The 18,391-nt window shown below is 37.7% G+C and overlaps 2 protein-coding genes across 9 annotated transcripts in view; both read right to left on the bottom strand.

The window, feature by feature from the left end:
* The window catches only part of Dync2li1 (dynein cytoplasmic 2 light intermediate chain 1), a 38,864-nt gene extending 30,987 nt beyond the window's left edge, over window positions 1-7,877 (bottom strand). For 2 of the 5 annotated variants that reach the window (XM_074049600.1, XM_074049601.1), the window contains exon 1: window positions 5,782-5,899. Coding sequence is in view for 3 of the 5 variants with exons in the window: in XM_074049599.1 (XP_073905700.1) it covers window positions 5,782-5,899; window positions 7,683-7,690 (126 nt within the window). In the remaining 2 variants the exon portion in view is untranslated. Of the gene's footprint in view, window positions 1-5,781; window positions 5,900-7,613 lie in introns of those variants that run through there. The other 3 variants (XM_074049603.1, XM_074049599.1, XM_074049602.1) reach the window with 3 other exon arrangements.
* A 5,671-nt stretch (window positions 7,878-13,548) lies between these two features.
* Plekhh2 (pleckstrin homology, MyTH4 and FERM domain containing H2) overlaps window positions 13,549-18,391 on the bottom strand; it is a 125,462-nt gene continuing 120,619 nt past the window's right edge. For 2 of the 4 annotated variants that reach the window (XM_020157403.2, XM_074049592.1), the window contains 2 exons: window positions 18,204-18,338; window positions 13,550-16,090 (listed from right to left, as the gene is read on the bottom strand). In XM_020157403.2, the coding sequence (XP_020012992.2) occupies window positions 15,905-16,090; window positions 18,204-18,338 (321 nt within the window). In that variant the 3' untranslated portion in view covers window positions 13,550-15,904. Of the gene's footprint in view, window positions 16,091-18,203; window positions 18,339-18,391 lie in introns of all 4 variants that reach the window. The other 2 variants (XM_074049590.1, XM_074049591.1) reach the window with 2 other exon arrangements.

Raw genomic sequence — 18,391 nt, 5'->3', positions numbered from 1 at the left:
CCACAAAAGTCCTAGACATCTCAAGGGAATACCCAAATCTTCAAAAACAAAATTAGCTTTAATTTACATTAGTGAAAATAAAAACAACTTACAAATGCCACATATGGCTATCAAGAAAATGGAGTGGTTTCACAAACAACAAATAAACATGAACTAAAGAAATGAAAAGGCTTTCGCAACTGTAAAGAAGTCAAGGACAAATGTTAGAGAGTGATTAGTAGAGGACAAGAGTAGGGAGACAAAAGAGTCAAACAGGCTGTTTATTAATTGAAAACATCCTTCAAAATTACAACCACGACTGTTCTAAGTCTTTTCTCATCCACCATATTTTTCTCTGAAACACTTACAATCAAGCTCATGAAAAATGACTCCAGCAAGTACTTATTTTTCAAATTGATTAATTTTTCTTCAGATATTTGTTCTGAATGGTTTTTTATGTTTTTTTCCTTATAAAACTTTGTAACTGTTTCCTGTTGACATTCTATAAAAAAAAAACCTCTAATAAAACAATGTTGAATTACTCAGACATCACTTACAGGACAAACAAAATTAAAAATGGACAACAGGTAAGCCCAGCCTAAAAGCCATTCCTTCTAAACCTCTTACTTACTTAAATTTGGTCAAAAAGGGTTTTATTGGAACTGACTCTCAGTTATCTGTCACTTCTCCCCTGACATGAGATTATATAAGACCAACTGGGAAAAACCTCATTCCAGCAACAAGGGACTGGTTAACCAGAGTGGTTAATAAATGGATACCCTCAAAGAAAACTATTCTGTTTGGAGAAAACTGATGAGAGACAAGGGGAAAGTTGTCACAATAAAAATGGAGTCACTTATACTAACCCTTCCAAAAGTAACTAAAGCCAAGAGGTTTAAGAAAGAGTTTAAATACATGGTTACTGACTCTAAGCTGTTTCACCAGCTACTTTTACACTTAACTAAGGTAAACTTATGCTTTTGACAAAAGGCTTCTATTTAAAAAAATTTTTTCATCTGATTTTAAAAATATTTTAATAGTCCATATTCATAGAGTTATTTCAGACCAATGTGCTAAATGTATCGTGTTCCAGGACTTCCATTCACAAACCAAAACAATGTCAAATCCTGCCTTAAGTCTTCTTGGTTTATTAACTTAACGGTTCTTTAAAACTTAATAAAAAAGATGTTGCTTGTCCTTGTAGTATTCATTATATTGTTTTTATAAAATATCCTAATTTCTCATATGACTTTTCTTTTTTTTCTTTTCCAGTTAAGAGCCATGTGAGGCTCCTGGTGTCATCTGATTCTGGCAGTCCAACAACTGACGCCCATGTCCCCTCTAGATCATAGAGGACATGACTTCTGGTCCCTTGTTAGGGTCAACATCCAAGTCTTGCTTGAAGCAATCACAGAAAACTGATCTGCACCCATTAACTTTCATTAAGATTAAGGGACAAAGTAATTTAGCGGGAAAATGAGGCAGGATAGATCAGGAAAATGAAGTATGAAAAACAGGAGCCAGGAATTCAGAGATAAACACAGTATCAAGCAACAACTTTATTAAAAGCACATGAGCTTTATTTTCTTTGCTTTAAGACTTATACTCTCTCAATAAGCTACAACATTTAGCAAAAAGAAAAAAAAAAAGGGAAAAGAGAAGCTCTTTCCCTCTGACCTTGCCCACTTGTCCAAATAATTACTGTGCTCTTGGAACTGAACAAGGATATCTTAAAGAAAGACACTTATCCTGGGAAAAAACACTTAGTAAAAAATGACTTCCCTGGGCACAAAAAGTGTTAGCAAAGGAAACTATTTATATTGAGGATAGACACCTATCTTGAAGGGAGCATCTGGCAGAACCTATCTTTTATTTAAAGGGATGCTTAAAAATCGATGTCATAATGACCCAAATTTAATAAGCAGATCAACTTTGAAATCTTTGGGCCCAATTGATAAACCAGTGTATCAGCAAGAACGACTAATATAACAGGTGTAGGAACAAAGGGGGACACTTATCCTAAGGTGAATTTGAGCCAATCCCCAATTTATTTTTCACTATAAATATCCTTAATGTTAGAGCACTCATTGCACCTGGTATCAGATGTCCCTGCAACCCATGTCTATACTATCTTTCTATCTTTGCTTTGCTTTGCTTTACTAATAAACTTTCTTGGTCTCCACCCTGATGTGTCCTAAAACTCTTTTTTGTGATAACATCATGAACTCAGGATCCAAGGACGAGGTGGAGTCCTCTTCCTTTTTGGAGACCGCCTTCCTGGAGCATCATTTGCTCTGGTAAGAGAGGCACTTATTTTGTGAGTGAGTGCTTGTATGCTAGAGTTAGGAGCCTTATTAGCAGCCTTCGTCAAAAATAGAGAAGTAGCTTCATTATACAGAATACTTTTATAATAAACATTTACTTGTACTAGCTGGACATGGTGGTGCACACCTGCAATACCAGTTACTTGGGAAGCAGAGGCATAAGACATGAGGCTCAAGGTGATTCCCAGAAAAGTTAGCAAGACCCTATCTCAAAAACAAAATGCAAAACAAAAGGGCTAGGAGTGCCTGCCTACCAAGTGCAAGGTCCTAGGTTCAATTCCTAGCACTGCAAAAAAAAATGTACCATAAGACTAGTACTGACTATGTCTTCATTTATGTAAATCTATGTCTATACGTACATAGCAGTAGGATAAAATATAGGAAATTGTTACAATATTACACTCAATACAGAAATCACTCTTCTTACGATAGTAAACTTATGAAATGAAATGCTTACGTTCTATATTGGATGAAAATGTAAAAATTAAATTACTCCTATGACAATTTTATGTTAAAGAATTAAATTCAAGGAAAACAATCCCATTTGCAAGAGCCTTAAAAAAATAGCTAGGTATGTACTTAACTAAGGAGGTAAGAGACTTTGAGGAAAGAAACTGAAGAACCAGAAGATAGAAAGACCCCCCCGCCATTAATTCACAGATTGACAGAGTTAATATCATGAAAATGGTTATACTACTGAAAGCAATCTACAGATTCAATCAAAATCCCAAGAAGAAAATTAATCCTAAAATCCATATGGAAACATAAAAGACCCCTGGATAACAAAAGTAATTCTGAGCAAAAACAGCATTGCTGCAGATATCACAATACCAGACTTCAAATATACTAGAGAACCATACTAACAAAAACAGCATGATACTGACAGAAAAACTGACACAAAGACCAATGGAACAGAATAAAAGACCCAGAAAATGAAACCACACAACTATAGCCCTCTGATCTTTGACAGAGGAGCCAAAAACATACACTGGAAAAAAGACAGCCCCTTCAAAAAATAGTGCTGGGAAAACTGGCTATCTACATGCTGAAGACTGAAACTAGATTCCTGTCTCTCACCCTGTACAAAAACCAGCTAGAATATAATAAAAAATTAAATATCAACTCCAAATGGATCAAAGATCTGAATGTAAGACTTGAAATGTTGAAACTACCTGAAAAAAATGTGGAAAACTCTGGAAGATATAGGCATAGGTAATTATTTTCTAAATAGGATGCCAACTGCCCAGAAAATAAGAGCAAGAATTGGCACATGGAACGGCATCAAATTAAAAGGTTTCTGAACTTCAAAAGAAACAGTTACCAGAATCAAGAGACAATCAATAGAATGGGAGAAAATCTTCACCAGCTATTCATCAGGTCAGACATTAATATCTAGAATACACAAAGAACTAAAAAAACTGAACAGTAAAAGAATAATCCAATTAATAAACAGGCAAATGAATAGGCAGTTCTCAGAAGAAGAAATACCAATGGCTAATAAATACATGAAGAAATGTTTGATATCCTTAGTCATAAAGGAAATGCAAATCAAAACACTAAGATTCCATCTCACCCCAGTCAGGCTGGCAATCATCAAGAACTCAAGCAACAGCAAATGCTGGCGAGGATGGGGGTGGGTGGAAGGAACACCCATACACTGTTGGTGGGAATGTAAACCAGTGCGACCACTATGAAGATTCCTCAAAAAAATAGGCTTACCTTATGCCACTCTTGGCTAAATATGTGAAAGAGTTAAATCAATATACAAGAGACATACTTGCATAGCCATGTTTATTGTAGCTCTCTTCACAACAGCCAAACTGTGGAATCAGCTGATGGCCCAAAAATTAATGAATGGATAAAGAAAATATTACACACACACACACACACACACACACACACACCATGAAATATTAGTCAGCCATAAAGAAAAATGAAATTATGTCATTTGCAGGAAAGTGGATGGAACTAGAGATCATGATGTGTGAGAAACGCCAAGTTCAAAAGGCCAAATATTGCATGTTTATTCGTGTATGTTCGTTCTTGCATGCAAATGTTGGATGTTCTTGCTCATATGTGGAACCTAGACCTAAAATGATGATAATGGAACATGGATGCATATGGAATGTTGTCTGGGGTGGGGAACAGTGGGAAGAAAGTGTGCTACATATTTACATATGAAGACAGTATAATGAACCCACCAAATACTGGTTGAAAGGGGGAGGGGGTGAAGGGGAATGGAAATACAACGGAGAGCTTGTTGAGGGTACACTGTATGCACGTATGGAATTATTACAATGAAATCCCCTATTATAATATATGCTAATTCAAAAATTAAAAAGAATTAAAGTTTAGGTAACAAAGTAAAGTAAACCAATATGAAAACCTTGGCAAGTACAGAAATTAAAAGCAAAATAATTAAAATCTTACTATTCATATTTCTAATTCTTATATTTGCCTATTTATGTAGTTGAAATTGATATACAAAAACACATCTGCTTTTTTTTAAACTTCGCATTATTTTCTTTCATCATTCTTTTATGGTTACATAATTACTTCCCTCAATGAATACAATCTTCATAATGTATGATGGGTCTCCTGTTGTGCGGGAGAGCCTTTTGGGACACAGTGGAGATGAGTGATTTTAGGCTTCAGGCACCAGTGCTGCCCACTGCGCACATGGCCTTGCTGGTACGGAGTTACTTTCTAAAGCTTCCCATTTGCGGATGCCTTTATGTGGAAGCAGGAAGCACAGAAGCTGAACAGTAATGTGAACTTCACATAGAAACAAGCACCATGTTACATGAATTTTAGCATCTTGGATCTGGCAAGCCTTCACCTTTTCCAGACAGTATCACCAGCAGTTTTGCCTCCCAGACAGGAATTTTGTGTGTTAAGCAAAGCTGAACCAAGATCTGATGCATCTGTTGCTACTTGGTACTGTCACCTCCAAAATTTTTTTGTGCCCTTGGCTAAGTCAAACAGAAACTTACCAGGAATAGGAAGGGCCTTTCCTCCAATCAGTGACACAACAGAACTGCTGCCTTATCGCCTGCCTCCATTTTTCATCATAACTAATAACCCTTTGATAAAATCATTGATTAATTCAATTATTCCTTTAATGGTATGCCTAAAAGTGAAGTAACTGAGTATGAAATATGAATATTGTTAATATATTCCGTTATTGATTTAGATGTTGACTTAGATACTTAAATGGCTCCGGCTTTTATATTCAAATGAGGTGGAAGACCTAAATATTTTCAAAGGATGAAATAAAAACAATAGCTAAAATCTTTTTCTATAATTTTGTTTACTGTGATAATTTTTTCTAGGTTGATGTATTTTCTAATTCATGCTAAACCAGATTTGTCATTTAGTTAAACAGCTGAAAGTATATAAATTTTTACCAAAGTATTAAAATAAAATTTGCCATCTGGTGTTAGGTCATCTCAATAACAAAAAAAAATTAAAGAATTACCCCATTTTTACTGCCAATGAAGAAAACAGATTTTTCTCCCATTTCAACACCTTCACCTTCACTTCCATTACTTCCTCTTTTTTCCACTTCAGCTTTTGCAATTTCCCAGAGAGTTTCACTATATGAGAGGTAGAAGAACAAAATTCAAAGTAAAGAATTCAGTTAAGCATTTATTTTGAGTAAAACAAAATTTATTTCAGTAATTTATAAAACAAAACATTTTCTGGGGACAATAACCTTGTAAAACATCTAAGGATGTCATTTTGTGATTTTTTTTTTTTGCTTTGAGCTAGTTCATAGAGAATACTGAAAATGATAAGCAGATCCTTTATCACCAGGAATGTGGCTGTCTTATCTTGGAGCCTCAAAGCAAGGTTCAAGACCCAGCGAGTTAGTTTCTCAGGCACACATGAAGGTTTGAGGACTTCTGGAGATGTGCAACTTGAAAAGCACTAACACTTAAATCATCCAGGAAGATGGGTGCAAAACAGTGTACCAAGTCATCTTTGCTCCCTGAAACATTTTTTGTGTTATTAACATTATAGTTTTGTCCAATTAAAAAAATAATGAAAGTATAAAGGCAAAAATGGAAAAAAGTTAGATTGCAAACATTTTGAAAATTACCCTTTCATTCTTTTCCTTATAGCTGTACATAATTTTAAGCAGTTATACATAGTTTTACTCAAATTGATTATATCTTTTCTGAAGTCTAAGTGAAAACAGAGTATTGAACAGTACCTGAATAAAACCTGATGCATCCCAGTCTAAATCTGCTACTTTCTACGAATGTAATCTGGTCAAATTACCTATGTAGACCATTCATTTCTTTAGTAATTATACAAATATTTATTGAGAGCCTAATATATGCAAGCCTCTGTGCTAGTCCTCAGTTGTAGTTTGTTTATTCATTTCTAAAAGGACAATAAAAAAGAATACTAGTTTTTAGAGCTGTTGTGATTGCAACAATGTTATCTGTCATTCAGTTAGTTTTATTGCGTGACCTATAAATTAGGGAGAGCGTACAGTTATGACTAGTCAAGAACCAGGAATAAAGAAAGGACCAAAACACGAATACAAAAAGTCGAAACAGAAGTCTTGAAATGTATGCACTAAAATCCATGCATTTATCTTGCAGGTGAGCCTCCAGGAATTCAGTCCGGGCCTGTTTGCTCTTTATTTACACATCAGTCCTTGAAAATGTGATTATCTGCGTTCCAAGCAGAGAAGGAAAAGGTGCTGTAACCAGCATGCCACCAGTGGAAATTTGTAATTGTGTTCATAGCTTCATAACTGTAACCGATGATAACGTGATGGAAGCTTGACATTTTTTTCACCCAAAGTTCCTAAATTCATCAGACATCACACCTCTGGTGAGAAAACGATTGCCCTGCTCTGTCATGGGTTCCTTGTGCACCCCACGAGTGCTGGTCGATGGTTCAGAGCGTTAGGTATTATCCTGAGTGCAGCTAATTTCCATGGACCTCCCAGAAATGAGGCCATCAAACCCTCCTTCCCCCTTCCCGCCTTAAACGTGATGTTGAACTTTGCACAGTGCTTTCTTACTTTCCTCTCCTTCTTCGTGGTGAACCTCCGCACCTGGAGGGGAGGCCCTGGGGAGGAGACTTTGGGGTATCCCTGGCCCTCAAGAAACTTACTGAATCAGCGAATGAATGGAGTTGATGGTCTTTCAGAACCTCTTACTTTCAGGCTGTAGGGTAGTTCCTACGAGCTCCTGACCCTGCAGACTCGGGGGCAGTCAGGACAGACCCACAGTCTTCCCCCAGCAAGTACGGCGTGGCCGCCCCGCCCCCCCCCCTCCGCCCTCACCTTACCCCCTGTTCCCTGCAGGATGGGGTGGGAAGGAGGAACGCAAGCCGGGCGCAGGTGGGTCGTAGGACTACCTGGGCATGGCGACTGGATGCCCCAGATGTCCTGGGCTCGGCGTAGGGACAGCTTAGATCTTCGCGGGCCGCAGGCTCTGAAATCAGCTAGAGAATGCAGGCTCCTAGATTGCCATGGCAGCGACGTCGCAGCCGCGATTGCGTGAAAAGAACGGCATCATGGGAAATGTAGTTCTCAGCATTACTTTTTCGGTTCAAGTGTAGCATTAACCCCTAGGATGCAAGAGAACGAGGTGATAGTGGTTACAAATGGGGGACCTAAAGGCAACTCTTTCTGAGCTTGAAGTATTATCTTATTTAAAAGAATCTTACTGAGTGCCAATTATACGTTACGGACCTCTGCTCTCTTTTCTCTCCCAGTTGCCATGATGAATAGAAGGTGAAACAATCTCTTGAGTTGTTTTGTAGTAATTTACTAGAAGCGACGAATATTTAAACATTAAAACTGAAAATAAGTCATATTTTCCAACACTCTGAAAGTTTACTTGTATCATGCTTTATACAATAGCACATTATTTAATAAATCAGTGAAGCATGTGCATGTCCTACACACTGCGTTTACTTTATGCATACAGATCGTCTTCGTTTGACCTTTGTGGTGTCTTTATAGATATCCAGGAGACTTCAAATCAATAAAAAAAAATTAGGCTATTGCTATATGCAAGGCCCTGTGCTACACAGAATAGAGAATAAAGAGATAAGGTCCCCTGACCTTTGAGAAGGATAGTCACAGCTAAGTATAATTACAACCCAAGGAAACAACATAAGCTATTGCAGAAGTTGTTTAAAAAATTATATGACTAATTTTGCCTCAAGAAGTTGCTGAATCATTCATATCAACTTCAAATAGTGATATCTGATCTATTTTAAATGCTGAATAGAGCCAGACTCTCTTGCCAAGATGCCCTGAAGAGTTCAAGATTTTCTCTAGCCCTTTGATTTTTGGCTTCATTTCTATGGTGTGATGTTCAAGAACATGGAATTTGAAGTAAGATGGACCTAGATTCAGTCAGTGTGGTGGTTCACATCTATAATCACCATACATGGGAGTCTGAGGCAGGAAGATTGAGAGTTGAAGGACAGGCTGGAGTATATAGTGAGATCCTGTCTCAAAAAATTAGAGGGGGAGGGAAGAGAGAGAGAGAGAGAGAGAGAGAGATAAAGAAGAAGAAGGAGGAGGAGGAGGAGGAAGAAAGGAAGTTAGGGAGAGAGGGGAGGAAGGAAGGAAGGAAAGAAGGACAGAAGGAATATATTCAATTTCCAACTCAGTTGCACCAGCTATGTTGCCATGTTACCACATTGAGTAAATTAATCCTTCTGAGCCTTAGTTTCTGATCCTATTAAGCAGGGAATGAGAACTTTTAAATGAGACAAATACATGTAAAACATTACATATGTGTGACAGATTATAGGTGCTTTACTCTTGAAGCAGCAAGTCAGCAACTTCTTTTTTTCCATGCTGGGGATCAAACATAGGACCTCCTGCAAGCTAGGCAAGTCTCCACACTGAGCTATACCCCCAACCTGGTTGGCAACCTTGAACAAAAAAACCTTAAGGAACACATTCCTGAAAATGAGGCAGATGGTTGATAAAAGAGGATTCACTTCAGATAAAGCCTTTGAGAACAAAATCCTCCCAATACCCTAGTACATTTTGGAGACACGCAAGGTTACAGCTGCACACAGAAAGGAATGTAATGAGAATGGAGTTCAGTGGAGTAAGGATGATTACAAGGGAGGCTGACACAGCATTCACTGAATCAGCATCTGCATTCTGGTGCCAGTCAGCCTATACCTCATAAACTAAAGCGGTGCAATTGTAATGAATGGTGATGATTTGAGTTGTGGAGCTTCAGAATCTCTTTGCGAGGAAGTCCTGTTGGTATTGATGACAACCAACATTTTATGTCCTAGCACTTTAAGAGTGTTGTTGCTTGGACAATTGGGATAGGTGGTAACAAGGAAGGTAAAGTTTATTTGGCTGGGCTCTGGTCACCAACATCTACTCAAGCTTAATTCGCTTGACCTATTGGGCAGGTGAGTTCTCCTTCCTTCCCATATTCTTCCTGAGGTTCCATACTTGGACAAAAAAGTAACCTTCCTGGACAGATGATAACCATTGTTCAGGCAGGAGTTCACAGAGACTTCTGCATCATTCCAAGAGGCACAAAAATTTCAAAACTGGTGATGACGGAGGAAACAATCTTATGCTGCCTGCTGGCTGGAAATGAGCAAGAGTGTACAATGGCCAAGTGCAGGATGCATTTGGAGAGTTGTCGTATAAAGTGTATGGTATAGCTTAGGCAGGAGATCAAATTGAGTAGGTAGATTGGGCTACTGGGAAGGAGCTTGCAGTCTGGATTTTTATCATGTTGGTTATGAGAAACCAAATAAAAATTTTAAAATAGGCAGGTGTCATGACTAGACCTGAGTTTCAGTATGGTAATTTTTTGCAGCTGTGTGAGGATTTTTTTTTGAGTCTTGAAAGCCATATGGAGGCTATTAACAATAGCCAGGAAAGTGACAGAGCTTTTATATTTTTTCCTTTGTTTTCAAAGTTACATAAACTTCTTATAGGGGAAAACTGGCATATGGAAAAAGGAAGAGAATGAAATGTCTACCTCAGATGTAATAATCATTAAAAGATTTTGATGTGCTTTATCTAATCGTTTTTCTTAGAGATTGTACTGCAAAGGTAAACATATGTTGAGTTTAACATGTATTTTCCCATATCATTTTTCTAAAACACATCATAAACATAACTTCTAGGGCTGCATACTATTCCACTATGTAGATTTTTTTTTCATAATTTTCTTTGGCATTCTTCTAATGTTAAGTTTGAAGTGGTTCAGAGTAAACCCATAACATGAATTGGGTTCATTAGAGTCCTTCCCTGGAATTGTTCAAATTAGATTTGGAAAAAGCAAGTGATTCTCCCTTTGGAGAAAAATATCATATGTTCTACTAAACGAAGATGTCATTTTGTAGTTAGAGAACATGAAGCAGATACACATCGATATGAAGAGGAAGTCCTGGCACATATCTCATGGTTTCAGTTGTCCCCAGGGTTTGTCTGTGTCCTTACCTTCATTTATAACTTCATTATCCAGCTCTCCCTTAGGTTATATGAAACATCCTAACACCCTGTGAGAAAAATGATTATTTCTCATTTTCGTCTGAGTTAGCTCAAGTCCAATTTTGGAAATTAGCAGCAAAAAGAGTCTCTCTAATCTAGTTCTGAGTCAGTAGAAAGTGAGACCTTGGGAAAAGGGAGGGAACATTCCTTTCTTGGGTGAATTAATGAATTAATTAGTGATCCTATTTGCCAACTGTTGGGGGCACTGAAGATGAGAAGCAGGTTGAGAGGATGTGGTGAACTTGAGACATCATCCAGCAGGCAACTGGACCATCTATGGTCCACTGGACTGGGCAGTTAGGTCAATGGTAACCTTAAAAAGTTGTTTTCATAGAACAGTGGGAATATGGCATCAGTGTTGATCACACTCACCCCATCCCTTGGGTGGGGCAACCTTATAATCTGTGCATTATCCAAAAGCTAACAGGAATATTCTTCAAGCTTTTCTAGGGTTACACATTTTCTATAAACCTTTCTCTCATAAAAGGCAACCCCCACCAGAGTTTGACAGAATTTTCCAGAATTCAGATTAATAACTTAAGCAAGTGTAGATCTCAGCCACTCACCCTCTTCATTGTAGGACTGACTTTCCCACTTAAATGCTCAAAGGGAGTCTTTATGTTGGTCCCACTGAAAATTGCGAAATATTACTTTACCCTAATTATCTATGTGTGGGCTTACCTTAATTTGGAGTTTAAAGGAAAAAAAATATGAAGAATCAGTAAAATTTCTTTCTTCTAGGGAAAAGAGAGTGAGGGAAATGTGAGAAAACGGGATTTCCACACCAACCATTAGCAGAGAAACCTCCCTGCCTCTTCTTCTTGCTCCTCACTTTGCCTAAATATCCACACATTGCTGGAACCTCCTCCCACAGAAATCAAATTGGAGGATGGGGGAGGAGAATGGAAGGAAAAAAAAGAAAAAGAAATCAGCCTAGGGCCCACCAGCTGAGAAGTGGGCACATGGGGAAATGTGTTCTTGGCATCCCCAGAATACTTAAAACTTTTCCTAGAGAAATACAGTTGGTTATCCATGGTGGTAACTTCTTCAGGATTATACTTCATTTCAATTATGGATTAAGTGTATCATTCTATACAAGAAAGAGTAGGAAATACTCTGGAGTTAGTAGGTATAGGCAAGAACTTTCTCAATGAAACCCCAGCAGCACAGCAACTAAGAGATAGCATAGATAAATGGGACCTCATAAAACTAAAAAGCTTCTGTTCATCAAAAGAAATGGTCTCTAAACTGAAGAGAACACCCACAGAGTAGGAGAAAATATTTGCCAGCTACACATCAGACAAAGGACTGATAACCAGAATATACAGGGAACTTAAAAAACTAAATTCTCCCAAAACTAATGAACCAATAAAGAAATGGGCACGTGAACTAAATAGAACTTTCTCAAAAGAAGAAATTCAAATGGCCAGAAAACACATGAAAAAATGCTCACCATCTCTAGCAATAAAGGAAATGCAAATTAAAACCACGCTAAGATTCCACCTCACCCCTGTTAGAATAGCCATCATCAGCAACACCACCAACAACAGGTGTTGGCGAGGATGCGGGGAAAAAGGAACCCTCTTACACTGTTGGTGGGAATGTAGACTAGTACAACCACTCTGGAAAAAAATTTGGAGGCTACTTAAAAAGCTGGACATCGATCTACCATTTGATCCAGCAATACCACTCTTGGGGATATACCCAAAAGACTGTTACTCCAGAGGCACCTGTACATCCATGTTTATTGCAGCACTATTCACAATAGCCAAGTTATGGAAACAGCCAAGATGCCCCATTATTGACGAATGGATTAAGAAAATGTGGTATCTATACACAATGGAATTTTATGCAGCCATGAAGAAGAACGAAATGTTATCATTCGCTGGTAAATGGATGGAATTGGAGAACATCATTCTGAGTGAGGTTAGCCTGGCTCAAAAAACCAAAAATCGTATGTTCTCCCTCATATGTGGACATTAGATCAAGGGCAAACACAACAAGGGGATTGGACTATGAGCACATGATAAAAGCGAGAGCACACAAGGGAGGGGTGAGGATAGGTAAGACACCTAAAAAACTAGCTAGCATTTGTTGCCCTTAACGCAGAGAAACTAAAGCAGATACCTTAAAGCAACTGAGGCCAATAGGAAAAGGGGAACAGGTACTAGAGAAAAGGTTAGATCAAAAAGAATTAACCTAGAAGGTAACACACACGCACAGGAAATCAATGTGAGTCAATGCCCTGTATAGCTATCCTTATCTCAACCAGCAAAAACTCTTGTTCCTTCTTATTATTGCTTATACTCTCTCTACAACAAAATTAGAAATAAGGGCAAAATAGTTTCTGCTGGGTATTGAGGGGGGGGAGCGGGAGGGGGTGGAGTGGGTGGTAAGGGAGGGGGTGGGGGCAGGGGGGAGAAATGACCCAAGCCTTGTATGCACATATGAATAATAAAAGAAAAATGAAAAAAAAAAGTGTATCATTCTAGGCACCTGCTCACTATGTATTTTTTTCCTATGGCAAAAATTTCCAAACAACTAACCCATAAACACATTTTTAGAATAGTCTCTTTGTAAGTTGTGACTAACTTCTCTTGTAAATCGAGAGCTCAATTCATTTCCAAGTGATGGCAGTATTTGACTTTAAAGGACACACAATCTCCAGACATTTAAAATAAAGTTCTAGAATAAAATCTATTAAACTCAGAGTTTATTATGAAAGTATGGAAAATCAAAATTTATATCTAATTATCTATTTATGTAGTATTTATTTGAACATATGTATCAAAATTTCAATTTGTCTAAACAGCTTCCTTTCATTGGGGCAAAACAAAGAAGCACCGAAGACAAAGCAAGAAAGCAAGAACAGGAGGAATAACTACCATTGTCACGATCACACACTTCAGCTTTGACAATGAAAGTATTAGGTATTTCTTGAAGAGTATTCAAAAGATAATGCTTAAAGTGGGTTTTGTAAATCATTTATTATGATTGAAAGGAAAGAAAATGATAGGAGACAAATATTACAATTAAACATGAAACATTCTCTTATAACCAATCATAATAATATACTTTGAATTTTTTAAATGGCTATATAAGAAATTTCTCAGAAAATAAAATTTTCACATCATCACTTACAGAAAATTGATTTCTTTCCATCAAAATATTTTATCTCTGCTCTGTCAAAAATAAATGCCAAGTCTAAGGTACTACAGTTTAAGTTAAGCCCTCACTACTTATTTTTAAAGTAGAAGATTTGGGAGGGTGGGAAGGCTTGTCAGATGGTGAATGAACTATTGCCTGAGAATAAAGTTCTTGCATAAGTAACAGCTCTGCCAAAGCTCTGGCTTACCAACTAATGACTATTAGAGCTCAGGAATGCTACTTGATCCCTGTCAGAACAGTCATGAGAGTCCCCCCAAATTGGTAATTAGTTGATTCTCAAAAACTAATTTGTTTGCTCAGTGAGTGGTTATGGCTCAAAAGATGTAGGGGATATAGTCAATGGAAATCTATTTCCATGGGGCTTTAAAAATCCTTTTGTCATTGCCAGTAAGCACAGTATTACCTGAGCAGTGTGCTTCTTGGCATTTCTCCTCCCAAGGCTGGATCATTTTTAAAAGGCCTAGTATGAGAATTGTACATTGCCACAGGGGGAAAATAGCAAAGAAGAAAATATGAAGGCTGTGCCAACAAATTAATTCAGCAGCTAATATTTTTCTCAAATTGGTTAAAAAAAACTATGGCACACAAAATGATAAATATATGTTCAAAAATAAATACAAATATTCTACACATAAATAAAATTAAGGATACTCATGATTACTATTACAGTTTAACATTTCTATAATATAATTTTCATGTCTTATCACAGTTTCCTTTTTATCATGAATACTAATTACATTGTTTTGACACATACTGGAATGTATTGATCATTTATGTTAACCTAGCAAAGTAACATATTTCAAGACTCAACTAAAATTTTACTTCCTTTGAGAGAAGAGTTAAATTTTTTTTTAAATATTATTTTTCCTGGGGATATAGCTCAGTGGTACAGAACTTGTCTAGCATGTACTAGGCCCTAGGTATTTAGCTAGGCATAGTAGCACATGCCAGAGGCAGAAGGATCATAAGTTCAAGGTCAGCCTACCCTGCAAAGGAAGTTCAAGGCCAGAGTGGGGTATGAGACCCTGTCTCAACAACAACAACAAAAACAACAAAGCTTTGGGGGGGCGCGGAATATGTGGATATTTATTTTCAAACTATAATTAGAAAAGACTGTATGGGGGCAATGCTTTAAGGATTGTCTTTATTTCCAAAGATAGTATTATTTAACAAAGCAAGGTCAAATTGACCTAGCACCAAGTGCAATGAACTAGGAAGCAATATTCCAGTGAACTTGTGGTATGTTGACAGCCAAGGAATGCCAAGAATCACTGTCTCTTTTTAAACTTCACACTTCAGCGATTTGTAAAAGTGATGGTATACTTTCTAATACTACAGAAGAAGCTCTGGCTACCTAACTCCTGTTTTCTCATGTAATGATTCACAGAACCAGCTTTATTGCACTGGGTCTAAGAATTTACCCCCCACATCACCCCACAGGTGTTTCTTACACCGTGTACTTCACTCCTTTTCAAACACCATCTCATTCATTAAAGGTACATTTAGTTACAGTACTTACATTTTTTGGCAGTGAGCTTTTCCAAATAATCAACTGGTTTACCAAATGAGAGTTTGGAATTTCCCTTTCTAAAGACTGCCAAAATGTTTAAAAGCAAAAAGAAAAGAAAAGTCATCTTGCATGATGTCTCTGATGGACCAGGAAGAAGGTAGAAGGAAAAAAAAAGGATGAATTCTAACTCATCTAATCTAAGAGAAAACGAGTGTGTTGGCAAAATTTGTCCTATGTTTTATTGTTATTTGAATATTTAAGAGTCAGAAAAGACAGGGTAACTTCATTATTGCTAAAATCTGGAAGGCTGGTGTGTGGGTGCCATGATGGCGGAATGTGAACAAATGTTTGTAGATCACGTAGCTTCTGCAGAGAGGACAAGGAATGAACAGTTGGGCTCCCGAGCTTTCAGAGTAAGGTGGGGCCTTTGGTGGGTCTGATGCTTGACAGAAGGTGCTGGCTTCCCGTCGCCCTGGCTTGGGGTCCCTGGGGCCTGACTGAGAGCAGTGCTGGAGCTGAGAGGTGGTGAAATGCTGCCTTTTGCTGATAGACATTGTTGATATAACTGGTAATCAAAAGAGTAATTTCAAGAATCTGAAACAAGAAAAACAGAATTGTTATGCTCCTAAGAAGTACTCACCAATTGCAAGAGAGTACAGGGTTGGTCTTGGAGACCTCATTTGGAAGTGCCCAGCCTACCAGAATTTCCTTCTCTTTACATCAGACAATGAAGTTCCTAGTCAACCAGCACTATCAAAGCATCATTACTTTTTCCACTGCTTCAATCAGCAGGAAGGGTGAATCTTAAAAACCAACCAAATTTAGTGGTAATATAAGGAAATGTGATGGTCAGCAAACTAATCTGTCAATTACCTTAAAGCAACTTTCATGAATAAATTAATTAAAAGGTGTTTAAAATACTTTTGCTGAAAAGCACTAACTCCTTACTTGGGCCCATGAATTAACTAAAAACAAGAGAAGCTTGGCATTCCTGCTTTCATTTTGTGTCTGTCCTTGCTCTAAGTCATTCTCTTTGCAGTCACTTTGCGATCACCTTAGATTTCAGAAAGGACAGAACTGATGACATCTTTATGACAAGGAACTGAAGCTTTCCATAAGGAACAGAGGAGACTTGTAGGACAGACCCCTCCTCCAAATGAGGACAATTATCTATAATGATGAGGTTGCACCTTGGAGCAGGAGCAGGAGTAAAAATGTCTTGGAAACCCGATCGCTCCCCATAAGTGATGACAGCGAACCCCTCTCAGAACCTTTGGACTGAGATAATGGTCAACCAGAACACACCTGTAACTGGGACTGTTTAGCTATGCATTTCTTTTGTTCCCTGCCCTCAGTTCTTTTGTCTATTTAAACCTATACCGCATGTCTATACCATGAAGACGGCTGAAGATGAGATGAGTGCTTACTCTGCCTCTTCCCAAGGCATATCCCGAGCTGTGTAATAAACTCCTGCTCTGTCTTCATCATGACTCTTTATTTGGCATTTAAGGGCAGGTGGCCGGACCTAGCATATGGAATCTCAGGAGTTTAGGCCTTGGGCCTAAAACTCTGGTAACAAAACTAAAATATTAAGTATGTCTTAGACTTTACACTTCATGGCTAACTGCTTTCACTTAAGTATAGACTTAGGAAAGATAACTGCCATTTTTTTTGAAAGCTCCAGATTCTGAAGAAAGTTGTTTTTTTTTTTTCCTTTTTCTTTTATTATTCATATGTGCATACAAGGCTTGGTTCATTTCTCCCCCCTGCCCCCACCCCCTCCCTTACCACCCACTCCGCCCCCTCCCTCTCCCCCCCCCTCAATACCCAGCAGAAACTATTTTGCCCTTAAGGAAATTGTTTTAGTTGACAATTTTAAGATAAAGTTTTAGGAGAATTGAGCTGGAGGTGTGGCTTAAGCGGTAGAATGCTTGCCATGCAAGTGCAAAGCCCTGAGTTCAAAATCTAGTATCACCACCACCACCAAACAAACAAAACAAAACAAACAAAAAAAAAAACAGCTTTAGGAAAATCCATTTGTCATCCTTTTTACAAAAATTGTAATTACATGTCAAAATGTAGTCCTTTGGTTGCTTTTATTTAGGGACATAAAAACTATATAGTTTAAGTATGTCTTAATTATAAAATCCTGCTCTTTAATGAGTCCAAACAACCCCGTCTAATGAGACCATCAACCTCAAGTAAAATGATGAATATATAAAGTACCTGACAACTGACAACAACTTGTTCCACGATCATTTCGTTCTTCCTTCCTTCCTCCCTTCCTCTCTCCTTCCCTCCTTTCTTCCTTCCTTTCTCTTTTTCTTTCTTTCTTTTTTTTTTTGGTGAGACAGAGTCTCTCTATGTAGCACAGGCTGGCCTTGAGCTCATGGTCCTCTTTCCCCATCCTCCAGAGTGCTGGGAATGACAATTTCTTTTGAACTTCTATATAGCAGTCATGGGGTAAAGTAAACAAACTTCCTTTGCTTAATTCTTAAGCTAAAAGAAGTAAGTATATCACACTATTTTTTAAACAAATAAACCAAGACTTAGGAGAGATTAAAGCAAGCCAAGATTTGGACCCATGGTTGTTTAAGTAACATATGCTTTCCCATCTGGAACACTCTTTGCTCAATGAATGTCTTAGTACTAAAAACAAAACAAAACCCAGTGTAGTGAAAAAAGTTGGCAAAAGGGTTCCACTCACCTTGGGTTTTGCCATGGCAAACAGTAATTTCTCTGTTGGTTTGTCTTTTGAATGAGTATTAATGACTACCATAAAATCATCTTGGTAACCTCCAAAGGTCATCAGACTTTTGTATACATAGCTGACTATTAATCTCTTCAAAGAAAAGAAAAAACTGTCATATGTTATTGACATTCAAAGAAAGAAAG

The sequence above is a fragment of the Castor canadensis genome, chromosome 12 (assembly GCF_047511655.1).
Source record: "Castor canadensis chromosome 12, mCasCan1.hap1v2, whole genome shotgun sequence".
NCBI classification, from domain to species: domain Eukaryota; kingdom Metazoa; phylum Chordata; class Mammalia; order Rodentia; family Castoridae; genus Castor; species Castor canadensis.
This window is presented reverse-complemented; position numbering and strand designations above follow the sequence as displayed.